General features: G+C 36.0%; 1 protein-coding gene across 1 annotated transcript in view; it reads left to right on the top strand.

Annotated features, from left to right (window-relative positions):
• LOC311091490 (uncharacterized protein) overlaps positions 1-18,706 on the top strand; it is a 300,883-nt gene that overhangs the window by 248,464 nt on the left and 33,713 nt on the right. The window contains exons 28-30 of the mRNA XM_084127442.1: positions 11,990-12,466; positions 16,750-17,160; positions 17,377-17,790. Of these exons, the coding sequence (XP_083983568.1) occupies positions 11,990-12,466; positions 16,750-17,160; positions 17,377-17,790 (1,302 nt within the window). The remainder of the gene's footprint in view (positions 1-11,989; positions 12,467-16,749; positions 17,161-17,376; positions 17,791-18,706) is intronic.

Raw genomic sequence — 18,706 nt, 5'->3', positions numbered from 1 at the left:
ATGAAAGTCTGAATATATATAGAATGAAAGTCTGAATATATATAGAATGAAAGATATAGAATGAAAGTCTGAAAATATATAGAATGAAAGTCTGAATATATATATAGAATGAATGTCTGAATATATAAAATTAAAGTGAATATATATAGAATGAATGTCTGAATATATAGAATGAAAGTCTGAATATATATATAAAATGAAAGTCTGACTATATAGAATGAGAGTCTGAATATATAGAATGAAAGTCTGAATATATAGAATGAAAGTCTGAATATATAGAATGAATGTCTGAATATATAAAATGAAAGTCTGAATATATATAGAATGAAAGTCTGAATATATAGAATGAATGTCTGAATATATAGAATGAATGTCTGAATATATAAAATGAAAGTCTGAATATATATAGAATGAATGTCTGAATATATAGAATGAAAGTCTGAATATATATAGAATGAAAGTCTGAATATATATAGAATGAAAGTCTGAATATATATACAATGAAAGTCTGAATATATAGAATGAAAGTCTGAATATATATAGAATTCAAGTCTGAATATATAGAATGAAAGTCTGAATATATATATATAGAATGAAAGTCTGAATATATAGAATGAAAGTCTGAATATATATATAGAATGAAAGTCTGAATATATATAGAATGAAAGTCTAAATGTATGTGAAAGTGTGAATATGTGAAAAGAAAGTGTACATTTGACAATTCTCAATGAATAATGTGTAGCTTGTTTTAGCCTTTTGAATTGTGATTCATTTAAAAATGTCATTTCCTGAAATTTTCCAATACTTTGGTGAGCTACAAGACTTTTTTGCAACAGTTGGTCATACTCCAAACAACATAAAACAATTTGTCTACATCACGTCATCTCGAGGATCATATTTCCATTCTTGCAACATTCTTAGCGCTTATGGGCAGTCATGTTCAACAAAATGTTGCTGAAAGAACATTATGCATCATTCTCGAAGGAATTTATGAATCTTATGAATTCACCGCATTCGCTCTTCCGCGATGAAATAGTGAATTAATTTCTTCATCAGTAGAATGATGTTGAGTACGGTTGCCAGTATTTTGGCCCGTACACGGATTCGCCAGGGTGTTAATTAGATGATCGTTACTTAAAATTGCTGCTACTAAATTTCGTGCGGACTCGCACAAAATGTGTATAAAAAATAGTAGATGAATAACACAAGATGGCGCTGATAACATCAGATTTTCATTCCATATATTCAGACATTCGTTTTATATATTCAGACTTTCATTCTATATATATTCAGACTTTCATTCTATATATATATATATATTCAGACTTTCATTCTATATATATTCAGACTTTCATTCTATATATATTCAGACTTTCATTCTATATATATATTCAGACTTTCATTCCATATATTCAGACATTCGTTTTATATATTCAGACTTTCATTTTATATATTCAGACATTCATTCTATATATATATATATATTCAGACTTTCATTCTATATATATATATTCAGACATTCATTCTATATATTCAGACATTCATTCTATATATATTCAGACTTTCATTCTGTATATTCAGACTTTCATGCTATATATTCAGACTTTCATTCTATATATATTCAGACTTCCATTCTATATATATTCAGACTTTCATTCCATATATATTCAGACATTCGTTTTATATATTCAGACATTCATTCTATATATATATATTCAGACTTTCATTCTATATATTCAGACTTCATATTATAAATATAATTATTTCCTGAACGGCTTGCCATAATATATATATATATATATACATATATATATATATATATATATATATATATATATATATATATATATATATATATGTATGTATGTATATATATGTATATATATATATATATATATATATATATTAGGGCTGTCAAAGTTAGCGCGTTAATAACGCGTTAACGCAAAATCATATTAACGGCACTAATTTTTTTAACGGGCGATTAACGCAGCGCATATTTTCTGTTTGACCCGTGGCCCAACCCCTAGTTGGAGAAATGGAGATACACCGTGTTGGCAACTTAGCGACATTGCAGACCCCTTTAGCGATTTTTTTTTCCTTCAACAAAGCGCCCAAACCTTATTTAGTTTCTGAGAATCTAGCAGTACTGCCGGTACTGCTCTCTCAGCACACGCGCGCGCTCCTCTTTCTCTCTCTCTCTCTCTCTCTCTCTCTCTCTCTCTCTCTCTCTCTCTCTCTCTCTGCGTCTCGCGCGGAGGAGCAGCGCTTTAATTCAGTTAAACAGATATTATGTTGCTTCTCTAATTTTACAAATATACACGGATATTGTCTTTAGCTTATGTGTATTTGATTTCACCAGACGACGGCTCGATTATCAGAATTTTTGTGCAGATTAACGTCTTGGAAGGGAGAGCTGGTTATGTTTATTGGGTCGCGTTTCAGTCACCATTTCAAATTCATTCCGCTGTTTGACAACAGAAACAGTAAAATATACCAATGAAAACTGGTATACCAATATACCAATATTGAGAATTTAGCTTCATCAAAATGGGCACAGAGAGAGACAAACTACAATGTAATAATAAATGCTAAATGTACATTTAGCATTTTCAGAAGAGCTGCCCTGTCATGCAAAAATCTAAAAAAAAATTTGTTAGTAAATTGCTCAGTGCAAAGAGAGAGAAGTAATGGGAACATGGCATTTCTTTGTTCTTTCTACATGTGTCTAATAGACATGAACAAGTTCTTTGAAAAAACATCTATGACCTTTGAAACATGTCTCGTCTTCATGCTCTATATTGACTATGGTTTCAATAATAAACATACATTTGCATAAAGCATCTATATTTATCCATGCCCACGTTGATTAGAGTATTACAAACTTGAAAAGTATTAATTTAAGGTATATTTAGAACAAAAAAAAAAATGTGCGATTAAATGCGATTAATCACGAGTTAACTCACGACAATCATGTGATTAATTGATTTAAAATTTTTAATTGATTGACAGCCCTAATATATATATATATATATATATATATATATATATATATATATATATATGTGTATATGTATATATATATATATATATATATATATATATATGTGTATATGTATATATATATATATATGTATATATATATATATATATATATATATATATATATATATATGTATATATATATATATATATATATATATATATATTGTAATTATAAAATTACGTTTAAAAAATATTAAATGACTCATATCTTGAAATAAGATTTTGGTCATCCCAAACTGTTCAGAATTGTAAAAGGTAGGGCAGGAACATGCTGGTCAATTGAGTTTTAAGTTTTTTCAAATTAATTTATAAAACAATGAATTGTAAGTTCTGTAATATTTTTCAAAATTACTTTTACTGTTTTAGTTTTTTACTGTGGTATCGATTCAGTATCGGTATCGAGGTATTTTTGTCTGGTATCGTATCGAAGTCATAATTTTGGTATTGTGACAACATTAATACCAATTAGAATCTGGGCTCAAAATATTCCAATCAGTTATAGAACTGATTGGCAGTGAAGTGTGGTGTCCTCTCCTGAACCAGGAGTTTGAGAAATGGGACTAAAACCCAACAGAAGCTCTGCATGCCAAGTTCTGTAAGAGTATCCTGAGATACTGTACAGAAGAACACACCGAACAACAATGCATGCAGGGCAGAATTAGGCCAGTACCCTCTATTAATCCACATTGAGAAACAAGCCATCAAATTTTGGGAACATCTAGAAATGAGTGACCTCAAATCTTATCAATTTAAAGCCCTTAAAAAAACAAACATGAAATGAACATTGAAAAAAGTCCCCTGATTTAGATAGTCCTGAAGCTGCAAAAACAAACTAACATGAGTAACAACAGCCTGAGTACAGTGAAAGACTGTAAATTAAGAAGAAGAATGATGAGGTACAGACTGAGCAATCACACTCTGACTATCCACCTTATTTTTCACACATTTTTTTTAAAATATAATATGTTAGATTTCCGGTAAGCCAATTCGGTAAGCCAACTAATCGCATGTATTGTGAACCCGTAGTTTTGCATCGACTGTGTAGATTTGACTGGCTAAATAACTTTTAAGGACTACAGACAGACTGGCATCTTTTGTGCAGTTAGAGTGTGCCATAATAGCTGGTTCAAACGTAAATTACCTGCAAGATATTTGTTTTGACCATAATCCACGCACCAGAGCTGAATGTGGACGTGGGGCACCCTATGATCTAATGACTTTGGTTATTGTAATGTGTGAACACGCTGGCAATGAGAGTTGTTTTTTTATTTTTATGTTTTAGTCAAATAGTTAACAGTATCTGTTGCATTAACTGTTCAGTCACCATTTTGAGTTATTTGCACGGACATGGTTAATGTGTGACACGATGCAGTACATGTGAAATGGTGTATTTTAAATGACGTTTTTAAGGTTCTAAACGCAGCAGTAGTTTATGTATTTCTCTTGTGTGTATTTGAGCGACACATTTGTGAGAAACCGGCAAAATTTTCGTACATTTGCTCTTTCCACTTTATTAATGGCAGACCCACGGAAGATCATCACTTTAATATTTGTCCACTTCTTTACGATAGAAATGTTACAGCCACTGTAATTTCTTGAACAATAACATGTGGACATCAAAAATCATGAGAGTTTAAACTTTTATTTTGAAGTCGCAATGAATGAACAGTTTGCATATTTAGAAACATTGATTTATTCTCCTGTGTTGGCGTAGGTTTATAGATGTTTTGCGTTACAAATCTGGTGAAATGGCGCACATTGCGTTCCCATGGGAACGTCATAAGCAACCCAAACTCACAGCATATGCAGAAATGGCATTTGTTAAACAAGCTGCTGAGTCGTGCATCGAAGAACCGTCTACTCCGAGTCACAACATAAAATAATTGAAAATGTTCTCTTAAGATGTCAGGCCACTTCTTCATTTCTTCCCCCACTGCGTTATACTGTACACCACAGGTGTGATAAATATTAACCATCATGGTGTTTAATAGTGTTTTGTGCGTGCTCCCACAACATGGCTTCTTACCCACCGTCTAGCAAAACGGAAGTCTAACACATTAGAAGGAAGTATGTCATCGTATTTACTTCCGCGTTGCACAGTAATGTGGATAGAGACGGGCAGATACAGACAGAACTGGCTGCCCAGAGAGAGACAAGATCTGCCCATACTGTAACCAGGGAGAAGTGGAGGCAGAGCAACACTTCCTCACCAGCTGTCCCAACTATGAGGACATTAGAAAGACATTTTATACAAAATTTTAAATACTTTGCCCTAACTTCATATAATAAATCAATAAAACAAAACTTCAACATTTATTATGTGAAAAAAGAGATTGTATCCTACTAGCAGGAAGATACATTAATACCTGTCACAAAAAGAGGAGAGAGGGTTCAGCGAAAAATTGGCAGCTGGCAGCAGGAAGTAGCTGCCACTGGCAGCTGACAGTACCTGTCAATATATCAGTTGCCGTCAGCTGCCGCTAATAACCGGAAGTTGAAGGTAGATGCCGCTTTTAGCCAGGCAAATAAGTTATTATATCAATATAAAATTTTAGTAGGCCTACTTATTTAAATAAAATACTTCTATTAGTAATTATTTTACAGTGGAGAGAGCAAGTATTTGATACACTGCCGATTTTGCAGCTTTTCCTACTTACAAAGCATGTAGAGGTCTGTAATGTGCGTATTCGTTTGTGCTTTGCCCATGTTTTGCATGCTTGACATTAAATGCAGATTATAAATTTCTTTGGAATATAATTTGCATGCTACAGATGATAACAAAACGCAACTTGCATTCCGGAAAAAAAAACCGTAACCTGCATTGAACAAAAATACAGAAAATCACATTGTATGATTTTTAAATAATTAATTTGCATTTTATGCATGACATAAGTACATAAGTATTTGATCACCTACCAACCAGTAAGAATTCCAGCTCTCACAGACCTGTTAGTTTTTCTTTAAGAAGCCCTCCTGTTCTCCACTCATTACCTGTATTAACTGCACCTGTTTGAACTCGATACCTGTATAAAAGACACCTGTCCACTAGGGGTGGCACGGTTCACAAAACCCACGGTTCGGTTCGTATCACGGTTTTAGGGTCGCGGTTTTCGGTTCTGTACGGTTCTTGTTGTTATTTTTTCTTTTAATCTTTAACACAGTTTACTTCAGCATATGACATATAGCTTAATTATCTAATTATTTATTTATTTATTTCATAAATGGGGCGTGTTTGCAAAACGCAGCTTCTCATTTCCAATTCCGAAGTAATAGCCTATAGTGAGCGGTCACTGTGAGGAAACTTTCAGTGGCCCTGGAGGTCCATCCATCTGTAGTGAGAGCTACGTGGGCTGTGTCGGACAGTTCTTTGTCAATTTCTCCTTCTGTCTCGTCATCATAGGCGTAATTTGCGGGTGGGACATATCCCCACATCTTTTTGCCAGAGTCGATATTGTCCCCACCACTTTTGAAACATCTCGCGGCACGGATGTACCAATGCAAATAAATAAAACATCTCCAGTTAACTAGCAAATTATTTGTTTTGTTCGTTTGTTAAATAAGAAGCAATCTTGCGCTGAAATGTGTTTTTTTTAAAGGTGCCATTGCATGAATTATTTTATTATTTTAGAATGTTTCCTGGTGTGCCCTTATAATGTTAGTATGTTTTTTAGATAAATATTTGTTATAATTTAGAAATAAAAGGCATTTTTCCTAGCCTGATTTTAGCCTTTGATTTGAACACTCTGTTTGAAGGGGCGTGTTTGCTGTGAGACTTCAGTGTAAACGCCCACTGCTGTGATTGGCTGCTGGGAGACTTCAGTGTAAGCCTGTTGATCACGTGAATGAAGATCTTATCATTGCAACGCAGTTTCTGCACTCTCACTAATGATTTCACCAATGCAAACATGATGTACGTACTGTAAGAGCTTGGTTGTGCAGTGTAACAGTCATTGATTTCATAACGAGTTTTGGCAAGTGTCCAGATAAACTCGCGCTGTGTGATTGTGTGATTGACAGCTTGGGCGACTGGAAAGGGATTGTTCTTTGATCGCTATCTGTATATTAATCACAGTTTAAGTACGATTATTTTCATCCTACTAAGAGAAACGACGTGAAGTTGATAGTTTAGTCACTGGCTTGATTTACTGATGCATAAACAGTATTGAACGACTTTGAGAGAAAAATTATATGTCTGAACTTGAACAATTACACATCAGACATTCACATAACCCACTGGTTCTTCAGAGGCTCAGATGAAGGAACTAAAAAAATACCTTTGTGTTCATTTGTACATCCAAACACTGAGCAACTGCCATGCTTCGCTCGTTTGCAAGCCATGATGTCTCTCGAAGAAAAATGATTCGGACGATGATTCGGCTGCGCAGTTCCGCCTGGCCTTGAACATGGGCTGGCATATGCACATTTTTGGAGGCGTACATATTAATGATCCCGACTGTTGCGTCACAGTCGGTGTTATGTGGAGATTCGCCTGTTTTTCAGGGGTGTTTTTCAAAAACGAGATTTAAATAAGAAGGAGAAAACAATGGTGTTTGAGACTCACTGTATGTCATGTCCATGTACTGAACTCTTGTTATTTAACTATGCCAAGATAAATACAATTTCAAATTCTAGGGCACCTTTAATCAAGTGATCAAAGTGCTCGTTGCCGCTGCGATCAGTGGCGCTGATACAGTGTTCTTCAGTCTTCACTCGGACGCGCGCTTCAATCCGTTGAGGAGACTCTCTATTCGTTCCGGTGAAAATCACAAAACAAAATTCACACAAATATGTCCCTGCTTGATATACAACCACTGATAAACATAATCGGTTTTGATGAAAAAGAAAAAAATATATATACGAGTGCGGATTAGAACTCAGAACCTATGACACACTTGGCAAAAGTTCTGCTACTGGACCATTAAAGTACATACGTGAAACAGTCGATCTATGTATTTATTCACGTGAAAAAACAACATATAGTGGAGTAGATCTCATTAAATGTCTAAGTAAACCCAGTGTACTATTTAAATCGATTGCTGGATATCATAATGTTATTCTACATACATCTGATGTATGATTTAGCACTGTATTAGCACAGGCACGAGGCTACATTGCGCATGCGTCGAACCGTGCGATGCACACACGCTCCGAACCGAGACAAGTGAACCGAACGGTTCGGATGTTTTTTCATGTACCGTGCCACCCCTACTGTCCACATCAATCAAACAGACTCCAACCTCTCCACAATGGCCAAGACCAGAGAGCTGTGTAAGGACATCAGGGATAAAATTGTAGACCTGCACAAGGCTGGGATGGGCTACAGGACAATAGGCAAGCAGCTTGGTGAGAAGGCAACAACTGTTGGCGCAATTATTAAAAAAAGGAAGAAGTTCAAGATGACGGTAAATCTCCCTCGGTCTCGGGCACCATGCAAGATCTCACCTCGTGGGGCATCAATGATCATGAGGAAGGTGAGGGATCAGCCCAGAACTACGCGGCAGGACCTGGTCAATGACCTGAAGAGAGCTGGGACCGCAGTCTCAAAAAAAATAAATAATTAGTAACACACTATGCCGTCATGGATTAAAATCCTGTAGCGCACGCAAGGTCCCCCTGCTCAAGCCATGTCCAGGCCCGTCTGAAGTTTGCCAATGACCGTCTGGATGATCCAGAGGAGTAATGGGAGAAGGTCATGTGGTCTGATGAGACAAAAATAGAGCTTTTTGGTCTAAACTCCACTCGCCGTGTTTGGCAGAAGAAGGAGGATGAGTATAACCCCGGGAACACCATCCCAACCGTGAAGCATGGAGGTGGAAACATCATTCTTTGGGGATGCTTTTCTGCAAAGGGGACAGGACGACTGCACCGTATTGAGGGGAGGATGGATGGGGCCATGTAACGAGAGATCTTGGCCAACAACCTCCTTTCCTCAGTAAGAGCATTGGAGATGGGTCGTGGCTTGGTCTTCCAGCATGACAACGACCCGAAACACACAGCCAGGGCAACTAAGAAGTGCAAGTAAGAAGCATCTCAAGGTCCTGGAGTGGCCTAGCCAGTCTCCAGACCTGAACCCAATAGAAAATCTTTGGAGGGAGCTGAAAGTCCGTATTGCCCAGCGACAGCCCCGAAACCTGAAGGATCTGGAGAAGGTCTGTATGGAGGAGTGGGCCAAAATCCCTGCTGCAGTGTGTGCAAACCTGGTCAAGAACTACAGGAAACGTATGATCTCTGTAATTGCAAACAAAGGTTTCTGTACCAAATATTAAGTTCTGCTTTTCTGATGTATCAAATACTTACAGTATGTCATGCAATAAAATGCAAATTAATTACTTAAAAATCATACAATGTGATTTTCTGGATTTTTGTTTTAGATTTCATCTCTCACAGTTGAAGAGTACCTATGATAAAAATTACAGACTTCTACATGCTTTGTAAGTGGGAAAACCTGCAAAATCGGCAGTGTATCAAATACTTGTTCTCCCCACTGTATATTATTTGATTAAAAAAGGTTGAAATATAAATCAAGTAACGAAGATCATAGACATAGCCTAATACAAAAAACAAACAAACATTAAGCTACACTTGAAATTATGAATTTGTATGTGTAAAAATATAATTTATGAATGAGTGTACATGTTTGTTAAATAATGGAATCTATACATACAGAAAGAAATGCCTATGTAATCATATTGTATATTTATTAAATATACATACCCATTTATTAAACTTAAATAATGAGAACAGGCAAAGGCAAAATTCCTTTCAGGATAAATCTCTTTTTCAAATAGGCCCTATCTTAATTCAATTATAAATATTGTAGCTAATGTATTTAAAGGTTTTTCATAAAAATAAAATAAAAAATCAATTGGAGTGTTCAATCCAGTTGTTTCAACTGGTTTCGCAGTTTTAGAATATTTGAGCAGTGTGTATGATTATCAACAATCTCGCCTTATTTAAACATGACCTGTTGACGAAACGCGTTCATGCCAGCTAGAAACGAATGCGAGTGAGCAGCAGATACAGAGCGCTTTAATTCACTATCAACCTCGTTTTATTGTAGTCTTATAAGGTGAATTCTTTTTCTTTGAAGCAGCAAAGGCTAAATAATTTGTTATAGTTGTTTTGTGTGTGTGTGTGTGTGTGTGTGTGTGTGTGTGTGTGTGTGTGTGTGTGTAATTAGTGCGGATGACACGCAGCGAAATATAATATATAACCTATTATAAATATAATATATAAATTATGAATTTTTACGTATATAAATATAATTTATGAATAAGTGTACATGTTTGTTAAATAATTAAATATATACATACAGAAAGAAATGCCTATGTAATCATATTGTATATTTATTAAATATATATTCTTTATACATATTAAATGTACAACATTTAAACTTAAATAATTAAAGTCCTGTCTAAAAGAAGAAAAAAATAACTTTGTCTCATCGATTACCTTTATTTAAAATATTTTTTTGCTATCATTTAAGTTCAGTTTTACATTTGTAGTACTACTTTAATACATTCTTGTCTTTGTTTAATGAAGCAGCTGTGACTGTTGAAACAGGCAAGTTCTAAAATGTTCTAGCATGGTTTAACATGATTTACCATGTTTCTAGTTATCGCCGGCGCCATCTTTGACCATTGGCCACGTTAGACGATACTGATTGGCTGCCACGAAATGGCAGGTCCATCCTAATATGGCAGGGCTTCCGGCTGTCAACGGCAGCTACTTTCTGCTGTCAGCTGCCGATTGTTTTGCTGAACCCCTACTGAAAAAGAGGGAGGAGTCGACAAATTAGTGATGCACTCACACACTCTCACAAACACTCACACACACATGTGCAGACTCACATGCAGACACACACTGAATTCTAAATTGTTCATAGAATTCCGAAATATTGATGAATTTTTCTACTTACATGTATGATGATTCACAATTGACAATTGTCATGTCAATAAAGCACATTTTGCATTGAAGTCACAGCGGGTCAAAATTGCATTGTTGAGAAAAAAATAGATAAGTCGCATCGGTGTATAAGTCACATGGCACATGTTATTATTACATTAAGAAATAATGTAAAATATTGGTAAAAGAAATGTTTACAAACATTACGAAGACTATAAACATTGTAGTGGCATTCATTATAAACTAGGTTTATGATATTAATAAAGGCCAAACCTATAAACAAAGTGTAACAGAAACTACGTAACACCCGGCTTTGGGCTCACGAACGTCTCATTCGGCACAAATCCAAATATTTGCATATTCGAGATGTAGACTAACATTTTGTTGTTAAACTATTTCTATTATGTAAACAAGGCTTTGTACTTCTCCCGTGTCCCACTATCCATGCAAAACAGCATCCTTCACATGCGCACGTTTAGGATAATACCATGACTGTACAGTGGTCACGACTGCCATACAGTATAACGGACTGACTGCCATATAACGGACAATTTAAATGGAGCTGTGTAACTTTTTCTGTTTAGTTGACTGCATTTTAGTTTTCTGTTTGGGTGACAGCATTTTAGCAGTGCTAGAACTGATATGTGTATGTGTGTATTTGTATGTGCTTTGCCCATGTTTTGCATGCTTGACATTAAATGCAGATTATTATTATCCACAGTTGCTTTGAAATATAAATTGCATGCTACAGGTCAAGTCAAGTCAAGTCAAGTCAAGTTTATTTATAAAGCGCTTTTCACAATACAGATTGTATCAAAGCAGCTTCACAGTATTAAATTAAAATAATACATCAATGCTTGTTTCTAGTGGAAAATGTCCACGTTTGGGAATTCTGATCAATAGTATTGTTGATTGATTAATTAAATTAAATATCCCAAATATCCTCAACAGGTGATAACAAAACACAACTTGTATTCCGGAAAAAAAACGTAACCTGCATTGAACAATAAGGTAAAATAATATTTCTTTGTTTCCACAGATTTAACGTGTGTTTGTTTGATGATGAGAAACAAAAGACTGCTTTTCAGCTTCTAATGAATCTGAGTGTTGCGGCATCAGAGCGTGATGAAGCTACAGGAGAGAGTTTCACTGTGCTGTTAATATCTGTGTGCAGCTACACATCTTTCCCCTGTGACATTAATGATTATAATAACTGTGGCCATAGTTGTTATTTGGAGTGTCAGACTAAACGCTCTGATTTTCTGCTGGATCTATACTCGCACATGAAGAACTATAAAATTCAATCAGACCGGCGTGTCTTTCCAGCATTACAGCCAGTTTATCAGTCAGCTCCTGCAGTCTGGAGAATAAAGCTCTCAGAGAGAAAAAGCTCCATCCTCCTAGAAGTGCTGAAACTCCAAACAGAGAAGAAACCAGTAGAGCTGAGAGACTGGACAGATGAAGAGAGTGAAGTGAGGGGATTCCTCCAGTGTCTGCCCTACATCTCACAGCTCAGGTGAGAGTCTCATGGGGAAAATACACTCATAGTTAGATTCAGTTTATTATTATTATCAACCAGCATGTCATTATTGATTCAGTTTATTATTATTATTTTGTCATTTATGTGCATTAAAAAATACTGTTGTCAATTTTGATTAATTTGAAATACATTTATGTCAGATGCATTATTGATGTAAGCTTAAATTGTTCCTACTGTTTACATTCACTTGAGATGGAACTGACTGCATTACATAAATATTGAGCCAAAACACATTATTAAACACAAAACACAAACATATTAGTAATTAAACCAACCAATTTTACATTTCATGTCCATGCACTTGAACATACTGTAGATTAAAGTGGTCTTGACATGATGTTTGTAATATTTTTTATATTTTCACTCAGGTTAAATTTTAAATTCAGTTATATATTCAAAAAGATTATTTTCAACCCTCATTTCCACCTTTTGTCACAAACACTTGTGTTACGACCTTTGATGGAAATTTGTTGTCTAGGAATTTTAAAAGGAGTAACATTGAGACGACCAAAGGAAAAAACTTAAGTATGTGGCAAGAGAAACACAGGACCATCAAATTAGCACCGCAAAAGATTTATTGCTCCCAAAACCATGAATATTTACAAACATTTAAGAAAACAAAAATAATAAACAGTAAGAAATTATGTAACCAAGACAAACAGGAGAGGGAACTGAAAGTGACGCTAGAAAATCAAAGAAATAAATAAAACAAAAAGAACCCCCACTGTCTCCTCCCGGTCCTCTAAATAAGAAAACAAAAATGTGAAAAGAAAAGTCTTCAGCGCAAATGTGCCCTGAACTTACTCTAACTAAAAAACACAAAAGTACATGTTTAGCGCACTTCACTATACTAGTGTATCTAATACATAAAAACTCCTACGTGCAAGGCGTGTATGTCACGTGACTTACTAGGCTGTTCCACGTCTCCGTTGTCTTAAAGACAGCAATTAGTTTAAGTGGAGCTTAACAGTGGCGGTTCTAGACCATTTCAACTGGGGGGGCCAAGCTGGGGCCAGTTGTACTGTTAGAGGGGCCAGTTACATTTAGACCTTATTGTTGTCATATCATTTTCTGCACTGCACTGTAGGCATTAACAGGCAAAATCATTCAACAATGTATTTGCATTTCCATTATATTTTTTACATTTGCATTACATATTCAGAATCAGTCACATTAACTGTATTCTACGATTTTTGTGTTTTTTGCAAAAAGATCAGCAAATTCATCTAGATTTAAGGCCTTTGCCCTCCTTGACTCAATACTTAGAACACCTAAATTGCTTAATCTGTCATCTGACATTGTGGACCAGAGATAAGTTTTCACCAGCTTTAGTGCATACAATATAATATACAATTAAATTATGCTTTAATATTTTAAATGTATTGTGCAGGCTAGGTATAAAAAAATATAGGAAAAAACATGATAATATGAAACGCTTCAAAACAGAGCGCACAAAGCGCATCGCGGGTGCAGAATGATGTGCTCAAAGCAACGTGGAGTCACAGTGTGCAGCGCTGCGCTGCACAAGTGCGCATTTAAAAGTTCACGGCACAAACCGAAGAAAAGTCGAGCACACAAATCCTAGTGTATATCTGTCCAACAGTTTATTGATTATTTGTTTCTTCACAGTTTTAAATTCCAGTTATTTTGCGTTTGATGCCGATTACGATTAGTCCTTGTGGTGTGAACAGGCACACGGTAGCGAGTCGTTTAAAAACAGCAACAAACATAAAATACAAATACACAAAATAAAGTCATTTTATGCAAATCCACAGCCTTTTATCTACAGATCATGCATTATATGAATATATCATATTGGAGAGAGTTTTACCGTGCATCCTGCTGTAACCGGACGAGGCGCGCGCGCTGTTTGAATACTGAATGGAGATTAATGATGGACAGCCGCAGAGGAGGGAAATAGAGTTTCCGTAAACTTTAAATTAATGATGTAAATAGACTTCTGTCCCTCACATTAAGCTATGGAATGGCTTCAGATGACTTTGTGAAATTATTATCAGACCCAAGTCACCCAAACGGACGTGAAAAAGAGGCGCAGAAAAGCGAGCTGTTTGCATCCCTGTTTAAGTAAAAATACTCAGCACCATGAGTTTGTTGATCATATATTTTATCCTTTTTCAAACTGCCACAAACTAACAAACGGCCTGGTTCTAACGTTACACTTCTGTAATGCATTTAATAGCCTATAAATACAACATATTAACAACTTTACTCACCTCTATATTTCCTTCTTTGCTTAGGCTATAATATTCGCGCAAAACGTCCACCAACTTCTGAATAGAAAAAAACCCTGCAGATCCGATTTAAGCAGTCCCTCTAGGGTTACATTTGTGTTCCGTGTTGCCACTGTCTAATAACGGATGTGAAAAACAACGATAGCAAAACATTTTTTATGAATTATTTCACACTCCACATTTAGGGGGGCCACAAGGGGGTCCAAGCTTGTTGTCACAGGGGCACTGGCCCCCCCTGGCTCCCCTCTAGAACCGCCACTGGAGCTTAAGCGGGCTAAAAGTGTCAAAGACACTCGTTCAACAAGAACACAGATGTCACCAACAACAACCTTTACACAGATCATTCTAACAACTCTCACGGAAGTCTCGTAAGCATTTAAAGTAGTAGCAGAACACAGACAAAACAACACAACCAGTGACACGCCAAATCAAACAGCTAACTCTTCCAGTTGCCGCTTCCGTTTTAAATGCATCGGAGCAGATAGTGACTGGCGGAGATCCCACGACGTCACAGGCGACCAACGATGATTGACAGGCACATCCACCAATAGTGTTCCGAAGGTAGGCGGTACCTAGAAGTGCTAAAAGTGACAAACAAGAAAAATAGAACAAAAGAACATACACAAGGAAAAACAGTGTACGGTTCGTAACAACTTGGTTTAAGTGCTACATCTCCTAAGGCTTGTCAATAAACGGCCACTGTTATGATTGGCTAAGTTCATTTCATAGGAAAAAGTATCAGAGCCTCCAATATTGTACTTGAGTGTTTTGAAAACATTATCCATAAATATAAAACTGTAATTTGCAGGCAATCTTCCAACATGATCCTAGACATTGTTTAATATTAAACCATCAATTCGTTCCTAATGCTGGAGTCCTTCAGAAGGCTGTGCAGATCTTCCCTAACATCTTAATCTTAAACTAGTTTAAAACTTGCAGTAAGCTTCAGGTGCCTGTTAACATGAGCACCTCTATAGTCTTGGGTGACCGGCTCTATCTTTCTTGTCACCTCATTGTTCTCCACTGCTGGACAGGTTACCAAAATGAAATGGTAAAGTAGGCGTTGATGTGTTGTTGTGGAGTTGGTCAGATGAAAATATCTACTAGAGTCTAATGTCACAATGTGGAGGAAGTAGAGAACATGTAATTTGGCAGCTTGATTTCAACTTATGACAATTTTGGGGGATTCTGAAAAGTTTTCTTATTTGTCAATAGATAAAAGAAAATGTGATTCCTAATTTCATAAATGCTTTATTGGTCAAACATAATACTGTGGCTATTCACCAGAGAAAAGGGAAAAATGTGGCCCTACTAATATCGACTTTGGTAACTAGGGATGTATGATTTAGACAAGAAGTCTCAGCTAGGCAATACCTCTTCTGAAACGTGTTGGTCTTGTGTTGTGGCGACTAACAACTGGATCTGGCAACACATCTGTTTGTGATCAGCGGTTCTGTGTTTCCTGAGTTTATAATGTTTTCTTCCACACAGCGAGACTCACAGCTGATACGTGAATATATTTCGGTGTCTAGATATCTGGAGAATAAATGGAATTGGTTGACAGTGTAAATGCAGCCAAAGTGTTTACTAATGCATCAGTAATGGTGGAGCAACCTTCTGTCTGACAGAGATTTACAGTAACATCAACTGAATCTGTTAATGAAATTAATACTGTAGAACTTGTGGTTTCAGGAAATGATTTAAATTACTGTATTTGTTTCATTGTTTCACAGTATATTTGCAGTTATGCACTCTTTTTTTTTTTTGTTGAAAAATGTAATTGATTTCAACTGGTGTGGTTCAATTTGCCAATAATCATTTGATATTTTGCTACAAAAAAATGCATTTCCACCTCAGAGCAAAACTGAAAACTAAAGATAATTTTTAAAACGTCTGTTCACTTTTCACTGTTCAATTACACTGACCTTAGGTATTGTCTGACAAACTGTTATTTGTTATTTGTCTCCTTTGTCATCTCTAACTGAATCTTGTTAATTCTTTCTTTAGATTTGTTGAACCACAGAATAAATCTGAATCATGGGAGAAAAGAAAGAGATTATTCATACTGGATTTGTGTCTGCAAGCTGCTGTTCACCAGAAAGAGACAACAGAAGAAACTGTGAAGAAACTGCTGTCATCTGTGAATTATGGGATATGTGAGTTCCTGCTGGATCTGTGTTCACATGTGAAGGACTATGAGACTCAAACAGGCAGGAGTGTCCTTCCAGCATTACAGCCAGTTTATCAGTCAGCTCCTGTAGTCTGGAGAATAAAGCTCTCAGAGAGAAAGAGCTCCATCCTCCTAGAAGTGCTGAAACTCCAAACACAGAAGAAACCAGTAGAGCTGATAGACTGGACAGATGAAGAGAGTGAAGTGAGGGGATTCCTCCAGTGTCTGCCCTACATCTCACAGCTCAGGTGAGAGTTTTATTGGGAAAATTAGTTAATTTAGATTAATACATTTTATAGTTTCTAAGTTGTTTTTAATCAGTCCAGCACATTTCAATTTTCAAGTTCAGTTGTCATTCTGTATAAGCACAGAATCCCCATTTTCATGCTGGTGTTGCTGGTCTTTTTTAAACATGTATTCATTCTAGCTCTCACATGTAACAAAAACTTTCACTGTTTTTGTAGGTTACCTCCTTCACAGAATGAATACTTGAAAGTAACTGACTGGAGATTGAAATTAATGGTACTTGATATGTGTCTGCAAGTGCCTACTTTAAAGAATGAAATCACAAAAACATCTATGGATACATTATATTCTTACATAGCCTATGGAAATTGTGATTTCCTGCTGGATCTTTATTTGCATATGAAAGTCTATGAGACTCAAACAGGCAGGAGTGTCCTTCCAGCAATACAGGTAATTTTTCAGTCAGCTCCTGCAGTCTGGAGAATAGATCTCTCAGAGAGAAAGAGCTCCATCCTCCTAGAAGTGCTGAAACTCCAAACAGAGAAGAAACCAGTAGAGCTGATAGACTGGACAGATGAAGAGAGTGAAGTGAGGGGATTCCTCCAGTGTCTGCCCTACATCTCACAGCTCAGGTGAGAGTCTCATGGGGAAAAGACCACCATGCTTGTTTTATTGTACTCATTGTTGACAATAAAATTAATGAAGTTAATGTATATGTTGGGTAGACAATATAGTACAGTGCTGCTTGAAAGGTTGTGAACCCCTTGCAGAATCTGTGAAAATGTGAATAATTTTAACAAAATAAGAGAGATTATACAAAATGCATGTTATTTTTTATTTAGTGTTGTCCTGAATAATATATTTTACATAAAAGATTTTTACATAGAGTCCACAAGCCAGCATATTTTGCATATTTGAACCCTTTTCAGCAGTGACTGTGTGATTTTGAGATCCATCGTTTCACACTGAGGACAATTGAGGGACTCAAACACTACTATTAAAAAAGGTTTAAACATTCACTGATGCTTCAGATGGAAACACGATGCATTAAGAGCGGTGGGGAGTGAAAACTTTTGAACTGGATGAAGATGTCCAATTTTTTCTTATTTTGTTATCTTGTTTTGTTGTCCTCTGTGTGAAAAGATGGATCTCAAAATCATACAGTCACTGCTGGAAAGGGTTCAAATATGCAAAAGATGCTGGAAAACTGAATCATTTGTGGGACCTGGAGGATTTTTCTGTAGAACATTGTGCAGTTTAACAGCTCAGGACAAACAAGGGACTCAAGAACAACCATCACAAAAAAAACAAAAAAACAGGCGTGGAACATCCAGGTTACAACCACTGATTGGTAACAACACACAGTATTAAGAATCAAGGGTATATAAACTTTTGAATGGGGTCATTTGTATAAATTCAACTATTTTTTTTATCTTGTGGACTGTCATGATATATTGAGCAGACAATGTGGTGAACTAACAGTCTTTTGGTTTTATTCAACATATCCAGCAGCAGAACAAACTCACTGTTGTCTCTGACTGTTTAGCC

Source organism: Abramis brama, assembly GCF_963993115.1.
Source record: "Abramis brama genome assembly, chromosome: 10".
Classification (NCBI taxonomy): Eukaryota; Metazoa; Chordata; class Actinopteri; order Cypriniformes; family Leuciscidae; genus Abramis; species Abramis brama.
Note: the sequence above shows the minus strand (reverse complement) of the source record. Positions and strands in the feature narration are given on the sequence as shown.